General features: G+C 34.2%; 1 protein-coding gene across 1 annotated transcript; it reads right to left on the bottom strand.

Moving 5' to 3' along the window:
- Positions 1–2061: 2061 nt before the first annotated feature.
- LOC143084019 (large ribosomal subunit protein eL15-like) lies at positions 2062–6284 on the bottom strand. The gene is made up of 4 exons (XM_076260430.1): positions 6157–6284; positions 5080–5258; positions 4446–4582; positions 2062–2490 (listed from the first exon to the last, which is right to left on the bottom strand). Exons 2-4 carry the CDS (start codon positions 5249–5251, stop codon positions 2185–2187), a joined length of 615 nt encoding a protein of 204 aa, XP_076116545.1. The 5' UTR covers positions 5252–5258; positions 6157–6284; the 3' UTR covers positions 2062–2184.
- Positions 6285–8471: the final 2187 nt, after the last annotated feature.

Here is an 8471-nt window from a genome sequence, read left to right as displayed (position 1 = left end):
TTATGCCCCACCTACCATAGTAGAGGGGCATTATGAGTCCTGTCCCGTTTCCGGTTAAACTTTTTGGTCAAGGTAGTTTTTGATGAAGTTTAAGTCCAATCAAATTAAAACTTAGCACACATGTTCCCTATGATATGATCTTTCTAACATAAATGCCAAATAAGATTTTTGACCCAATTTTAGTCCACAGAACATAGAATTATATTGTGAGTGGGGCATCAGTGTACTATGGACACATTCTTGTTGATAATCTTTTCTATGGAGATTCATTTAGGTGATAATGTGTCATTAAAACAAGTTCAATAACATGCTCCGCATGGCACATCTGGATACGACCGTAGAGATCAAATCAAAACACAAAGAAAACAATTTCGAAAATATTTACAGCTCTTTTTAAAATATCCAATTATGAACATTACGCTCATCATATCAAAGAACCTCATGCATTCATTTTTGTGGTAAATCAAACAGGTTAACTTTTGACCCAAATTTGAATCAACTTAGAACTGAGCACACAGTTTTAACCAGATGCTCTGCAGGCTGCAGCTTTAAAACACCGCAGAACAGTTGGGACAAGTATGGACACGACATTCAAGTTTGATACAGCTCTGAATTTGGATTGTGATGAAATAGTTGACACAGATTAGGTTTGAATGTGGTCTGAGAATTTAAAAATGGACATTTACCTTTTATGGTCCAAATATCTAAATACATGGTTCGATTCGTCATATCAAAGAACCCCAATAATTCAATTGTTGATGAAATCAAACAGTTTAATTTTGGAGCCTTTTGGCCTCTAATTCCTAAAATGTTGGGACCAAAACCGACAAAATCAATCCCAACCTTCCTTAAGTAGTTATAAACATTGTAATAAAATTTTATTGATTTCTATTTACTTATACTCAAGTTATTATCTGGAAATCATCCCTCTTCGGACCACAGCAACGGTGTGATACCAATATACGACACACAAAAATTGCGGTCGTATAAAAACACTAATAACTTTTGATGGGTATAATGAATTCAAACAAGTTTTATTTTGGACCCAAAGATCTAACTTGAATACTGTTTGCAATCTTGCGCCTGTCCCAAGTCAGGAGCCTCTGGCCTTTGTTAGTCTTGTATGATTTTTAATTTTAGTTTTAATTTTAATTCGGTGTTTAGTATGACGTCCATTATCACTGTTCTAGTATATATATATTTGAAGGACGCCTCCGGGTGCAGGAGTTTCTCGCTACATTGAAGACCAGATGTGGATCTACTCTATGATCGAGTTGCTGTCGCTTTGACACATTCCCCATTTCCTTTCTCAATTTTATGTTTCAAAAAATCAAAAACCTAAATACATGCTTAGATTCAGCATATCAAAGAACCCATATTACAATCAGGTTGTGGCTGCCTTAATTATTTGTGTAAAGCTTCATTTTTCAGAAGGTAGAAGGCCTATACTATTCGAATTCGTATCATGTAAGAAGTTTCTATCTGTCAAATGCTCATTGTCCTTGGCCTCATTTTCATGGTTCAGTGATCAAATTTAAACGATTAGTTACGTTTCTCAGATAATGAAACTAGTGTACATTACATTAAACCAAATGTAAACATGTTTACTGTACACAGCCTAATATATCTACGTCGATTTGGTGCATTGGCGGATCCAGGGGGCGGGTGGGTGTTTTTTCAGCCGATCAATGCATTTGAATGGAAGCATATAGTTGGAACCCCAGTGAAAATGGAGGTTGATATCTCTGTGATCCCTTATTACACCATGTGGTAAGCATGTCTCACGATTAACATTGCTCACAAAAAATAAATAGATCATCCATCGTTGCTTGCCCTCTTAAATCTAATGTACACACGAGCAGAGAAACCAACAAATACCTATTTTTAAGTCTGGTTTGATCAGACATGGGATTGAACCTATGATTGTTTGATATAGGCTAGCATGTTACCATGTGATCATCAAGGTTAGTATACCATAGAACACACAACACAACTGACCTATACAATGTTCATGATGTTGCCGCCTCTACATTTTTAATCTTAAATAAAAAGACAAACAAATTTTTTTAACAAGACTCCCTTTTTTATTGAGTCATTTTGTGATCCATGCCTCAGCAATCACTGTCAGAAACAAGAAATCGCCAAAAGCAGAAAAAAATGAAAAAAAAAAAATTGAAGGAAAGTTTAACGCTTCCTTCGTAGACTGACAGTAGTGTTGCGCTTCCAAGCAGCACGACGGGATCCACCAATTGTTTTGGTAAAGCAATGTCCCTTTCCAAGTCCACGGGAGGATTTTCCTGCTGAAGTTAGTCCTCTCAATTCTCTGTGCTTGTGAACAGGATTGCAAAGCCAGTTAATCTTGGCATCTCTCCTGATGGTCTTGTGGAATGGATCTACCAAAATGATCTCATAATATTTGTAGGAAGAATCTTGAGCCACCCAGTAGGAACTCAATACTCGGAGAGCTCCACATTTACGACCAACACGTTCCTACAAATAAAATTTAAAAGTTTTAGATGAATACAAATTAACTATCAAACTTCTGTGAGTATTGTCTGGCCATTCAGTCCCCTGCCTGTTAAAAACTCATGGTTTTAGAACAAAATGCTTATTTGATATAAAACTTGTCATAGTGTAAACTTTATCAGTCAACGTCTTCAGGCATGAAGAGAAAAAAGTGGATAATGATTATTAGGACTATAATAACAGACTATAGACTTGAGACGGGTACAAGATTTATTTTGGGATAAAAAATGTTCGTGTAATGTCCAATAACCTTAACCTGGAGTGTTTTAACAGCAGAACATAAGAACAAACTGGTAATAAATTGTTTACAACAGATCTACATGTTAAAAAGTTTCACGTCAGCAGTGTTCTCCCCAGCTATTACATTAAGCATCCTGGTATAAAAGAAATTAGAAATACCATCTTGTTTCTCAAAATAACAGCATAACATCCAGAACACATTTTATAAGAAAATCAATTCAGATAGCATTACATTACTGTGATGCTAAAAGGACCTGGGGAGAACCCTGACCTGCACATAATTTGTATATAATAGTAAAATGCACAAACAATTACTTTACAAATTTAATATAATATTTATATAATTTTTATGGAAATTAGTTTTTCAAATGAAAAGCTTAAAGACAGGCCATTCTTTAGGAGGCGGTACCCGGTACTTTTACACTCCTATGCTATTGACAAGTACCGCCTAAATGTAGGAATTTTTATACAAGATGTTAATAGAATAAATTGAAAAGTACCACCTAGAAACGTGGAAAGTACCAGTCAACATGAAAGATAATGAAACCCCCGATAAAGAACAGCATACCAAATATCATTGACCTACCAATAGTGGTTTATGAAATCCATTGTGACAACCCTTCGACAGAAACCAAATGGTGTAGAAGTTAATTGAATAGAAATTCAAGTTTTGTTTAGCAATCCTATTACCAGGTTGGGTAACGGTTCCCCATATGAGTAACAATCCCTCATACGAGTAATCATTTGGTAGTGCTAAAGAACAAAATTTTCTTCTTAAAATGGCACATATCCATGAAAAATGCAGCACATTTTCCAAAAGATGATTATCCTTATTTTGATTGATACCGAAAAAGATACAAGCCTATGAAAAATCAGAAAATTTGACTATTTTCAAGGCTTCAAACTTTTTAAAAACCCATATATATAAAAATGTAGTTCTTTGGGAGTTGTTCCATTTTTCTATAAATTTGTGCCATTTTACCTAAAAAGACCCCATTTTAAAAAATCGTTTTTAGCACTATAAAATGATTACTCAAATAAGGGATCATAACTCATTTGGGGAATAATGTGCCCAACCTGATTACTTGCCAACTTGAAATCTAATTGCCTAATATCAACTTCCAGTTAAAATACATATGTAAATGGTGTTTAGCTCACACATGGCAGGGTTGATTCCATTACATAATTTATAGAGATGACCTGCTGTTGAAAAAATACCTGATGGATGATTTTTTTTAGTGGTTAATGTTAGCTGAAATGTATGTTTTTGTAATACAATGTACAAAATGTAATAGGCCTAGGAACTATAGGTAAGATGATAGACTAGTGTATCATGTTCAATGATATTTATGTAACAACAGTAACCAATCCATAATTATTCAAAATGTTACAACTTACATGAACATCAGTGTACAGGTTAAACTTTATAATATACATTTTCCGCTTTAACAGGAAAATAATGTTATTTCGTCGATTTTATGCTTAAAAAATTCCCAATTTGATGCTCAAGGGACCCATTTGAAAACACCTGGAATCATCCCTGCAACTAGCTATAAAACTGTGCGAAGTCGGGATTAAGACAGTTGTAATACTTTTGTTCGGTGTGTTAGTGTTTTCCATTTCGAGTTGAGAATTTTCTTTGGAATGCGTATATCATATATTTTATTTTTTATACACACCTCAGCAATAGACCTGTGTGATCTTTGGAACTTCAGTTGATTGATTCCATGAGTTTTGGGTTTACCATATGTACATCCTTTGGGTACTGGACGTTTACGACCTCCTCTACGGACACGAACTCTGTATATAACATATCCTGCAATTGAAAACCAAAATTTTACTTTCAGAATTCATATTCACATGTGTTAAAAGTGACAGGAAAAGCTGTCAGGAATTGTTAATATAAACCAAGCTCAAATGACAATTTATTTACAATGTCAATAAATAGGTTAATTTTAAAACATCACGAGTAAATTTCAAACAGCAGATTCACAAGTCTATATATAGACTATTAAAAATTTACATTTTCATGGTTTTTCTGTAAAGGATATTGATTCCCAAATTAATGAAATATTCTGAATCCAGACTTTCCCCAGACCTAATAATGGTGTTTAGTTCTGAACAAATTAATTAAATCGAATTTCTAAATAAAATTGTTTATGTCAAACAAAAACCATACTACACTGCAAAATGTACCTTGAAGTTAAAATGTTGCTCTCTAATCAATGAAGTGTAGGCATACATAATACATTGAATAACTTGTTAATATCTCTTTTTGATTGTATTGAAAAAAAAATTATAATATTTATAAACCTTGTTTAGCTCTGTATCCAAGACGACGTGCCTTGTCTGGACGAGTTGGTCTTGGAGCACGATGGATTGAGGACAGCTGACGATATTGCCAGCATCTTATACGAAGCAAAAATCTCATGACATCACTCTGCTTCTTCCTGTAGATTTCCTGCATGTACTTGTAGGCTCCCATCTTGAGTCTGAAATACATATTATTTTATATATGAAAATGAATACAAACAAATGGTGAAAATGGTAAGAGTTAACCAGTGCAATGACTTATATTTTTACACGTGCATTATCTTTACAATGACAGTCAGGAATGCCCTTTACCGTCAGACATCATTACATTGTAGGTCAATTTCGGCTGCTGTTCGCATCAACTTGATTTCAATTTCGAGAGGATTTGTCAAAATATTCATAAATTGTCAGGCTTTCGAGGAAGCCATGGCCTATCTCTATAGGACAAAATATGTATCCTCTATGAGCAGCTTAATTCTGCAGACTTAAACCTGGAACCCATATGCCACAAGACACCCCCCCCCCCCCCAAAAAAAAAGATTGCCCAACTTTCTAAGCCACGGTCAGTCTTCAAAACAGTGCCCCACGTAACAGTGGAGACAAAGTGACTGCCAAGGAAATGTGTGAGATACCTTCTCGAGCTAAAAATGTACAAACAAATAATTTACCGTCAATATTCCTCATGAAATTGATTTGCGTTTCGTCAAAAGGAAACACCGATAATAAGACTTTGACAAGGTACGTATGTAATGGGAGAAGAGGCAAGTTTGTCTTACGGACAACTTGAATCGTATTCAAGTATTCCTCAACTTTCCTCTATCGCGTAATATTCAACTTAATGTCTTAACAATTCGAAGTCGCTAAATGTATGCAGCACCAGCTTGCATGCATTTATACTATTCAAGAAAGTAAACACATTTTTATAATTGTATCGCCTTATACATGTTATATAGACCACTTCGCATACAGAATCAACTGCCCTAATTAGTGTTAACCATTTAAGTTTTGAAATAAAACTGGCTTTATAAATGATGGCGTTCAGATGGTTGCGATTTCATATGGATATATATTTCGTACCTCTTCTTCTGTTCGTGTCCTGAAATAAAAGGAAGAGACAAGTTGACTTCCGGTTATTAGGAGATACCGTTACATTCGTACCTAGGAAATCTCGTCCTATAATTTGATTATTAAACGTGAGACGAGTTCTTGGTGGGTTTAATGATCTTAAAATTAGTTTAGAATGATGAACAAAAGTGGAGAATAAAGGGCAACACATCAGGAATAAATCTAATAAAACGAATGGAGTAATATTGAGGTGTTAATAGTCCCATCAGAGACATATAATACAAGTATTATATGTCTCTGGTCCCATGATATTATCCGTAGCCAGAGTTCGGGGGGTTCGGACGACCTGTAATTTCAAACCTATGATTCCGTTGGCTAAAACCGCAATTCTTGTATGTGTGCTTGTGACAAATTTCGTTGTAGAGTTGTAGAGGGGTCTTAATATAGTACACACAACATTTTCCAAAAGACCCAAAAGAGTGAAAAAATATATTTTAACAAAACGCATTTGACTAGAACAATTGATGTTCTTAAACCCTGCGGACTGCCATTGTCGATTGCCACAAGGTGTAATCTCTATGTTAGTGTTTATATCTTTCATCGAACTACAAGGGTTGACTAGAGTCCAGAAATATGGTCATCTCTGGACATCTCCAACTATACCTAAAGTGTGATGTTAACACCGGTGTAATATTCTGTACACCCCTGATTACATCAATTATAGATAACTAATATCATTCCATTCGGCTTACCTCGAAAACTTATTTTTTGTTTGTTTAGATTGTCTATCCATTAATATCACGATGCCTATGTCGTATATATAATAAAATTATGTACTAATTTATCAAGATGGAGATATCTCCGGGTTATAAAAAAATATACTACTGTACATACGATTGGATTACATAAGTCGCACGTGCTCATGTTTTATTTCACATACATCAGTTATTCCAATGGCAAAAAAATAGTGCTATATGCTATATATAGTCTTTTGGAAAAGGGAAGTATTCAAATCAATATACAACACGCATAAAAGTACCATTTAAAGTCTTCATAAATGCCTTCATCAACAACATAAAGCGCTGCCAGTATGAAGCGCTAATTAACAACTTCATTTCGTTAAAAAATATTTGAACAATGGACAAACATTCAATATAAATTCAGCTTAATTACTTATTTATTTTACATCATGGTACATTTTACATCACGGTACACATGGTGCAGTTCATATAAAGATAAGGAGCTTACACATCAATTTCAATAAAATGTAAATCCAAACCAAAAAATCCAAACCAAAATAATTGTTGTTCTTTTTTTAAATTTTACCTTTCTAGGAATTTCACGATTCATTGTGTCTCAATGAAACTGACAGTGTTTACGTGAAGTGCGAAAGTAAGTTTGGCAACATTAAGATAAAACTTTTAGCAAGTTAGGCAACATAAAGTTAAACTGTTAACAAGTTAGGCAACAAAAAGATAACACTGTTAACGGACCAATTACATTCAAGTATTGTAGATATGCAAATGACGATACAAGATTTATTTTATACGGTTATTTCAATTCAAAATCCCTACTCGCAAATCAAAAAAGCAGCTGTTGTATTGCTGTCCTTAATCACAACATCAGTCGATCTTGACAATGTGATAACTTATATATAACATCGACTAAGCCAGCAGTCTATTGATGACCAGTGGTTGTCATTTGCTAGTAAATAAGTGTGGTTCATAAGTGTTTCTCCTTTCCCGTTTATATATAGATATTAAGACTCAATGTTTTTTTTTCTGTTTGAATTATTTTACACAAGTCATTGCTAGACCCTTTTTATAGCTTTCTATTTTGTGTGAACAAATGCTATGTGTTATTTATGAAAATATAAATTGCAAGCACTCTTTTAGGGGAGAGTTTTCCATGGCAACCTAGGTGTCATTTATAACATCCCTATCCCTACCATGAAATGCCCTGTTCTGCTGACCCTTGTGGAGTTCTCCCCTGGAATTTGCGGGGCTCATGTTGCTTATTATTTTTCTTTGTGTGTAGTGTTTGTAAGGCATTTAGTTGTCGGTTTGTCTGTTGGTTTTTTTTTTTTTTTTTTTTGTGTTTAGTCGTGCTGTTGTGGATTTTCAAAGGTTTGTATATAGTTTTATAATTTCGATGATTATTTTTTTTGTTATAAAAGACGGGCGAGGAACTGACTTATTCTTCAACATATCATCTTATCCAAAAAAAATATATTTAATCACAAACGATTGTTTGGTCTCCTTTGAATGTTCTACATGACTTTATAATTAAGAAACATATTTTGATTTGCGTGTCATATGACATACATA

Source organism: Mytilus galloprovincialis, chromosome 7, assembly GCF_965363235.1.
Source record: "Mytilus galloprovincialis chromosome 7, xbMytGall1.hap1.1, whole genome shotgun sequence".
NCBI lineage: Eukaryota > Metazoa > Mollusca > Bivalvia > Mytilida > Mytilidae > Mytilus > Mytilus galloprovincialis.
This window is presented reverse-complemented; position numbering and strand designations above follow the sequence as displayed.

Coding starts and splice junctions, on each gene's coding strand:
- LOC143084019 (XM_076260430.1), bottom strand. CDS start 5,251: ATGGGAGCCTACAAGTACATGCAGGAAATCTACAGGAAGAAGCAGAGT. Junction 4,583..5,079: donor TGGATACAGAGCTAAACAAG/GTTTATAAATAT, acceptor TTTCAATTGCAG/GATATGTTATATACAGAGTT. Junction 2,491..4,445: donor CACACAGGTCTATTGCTGAG/GTGTGTATAAAA, acceptor TTTTATTTGTAG/GAACGTGTTGGTCGTAAATG.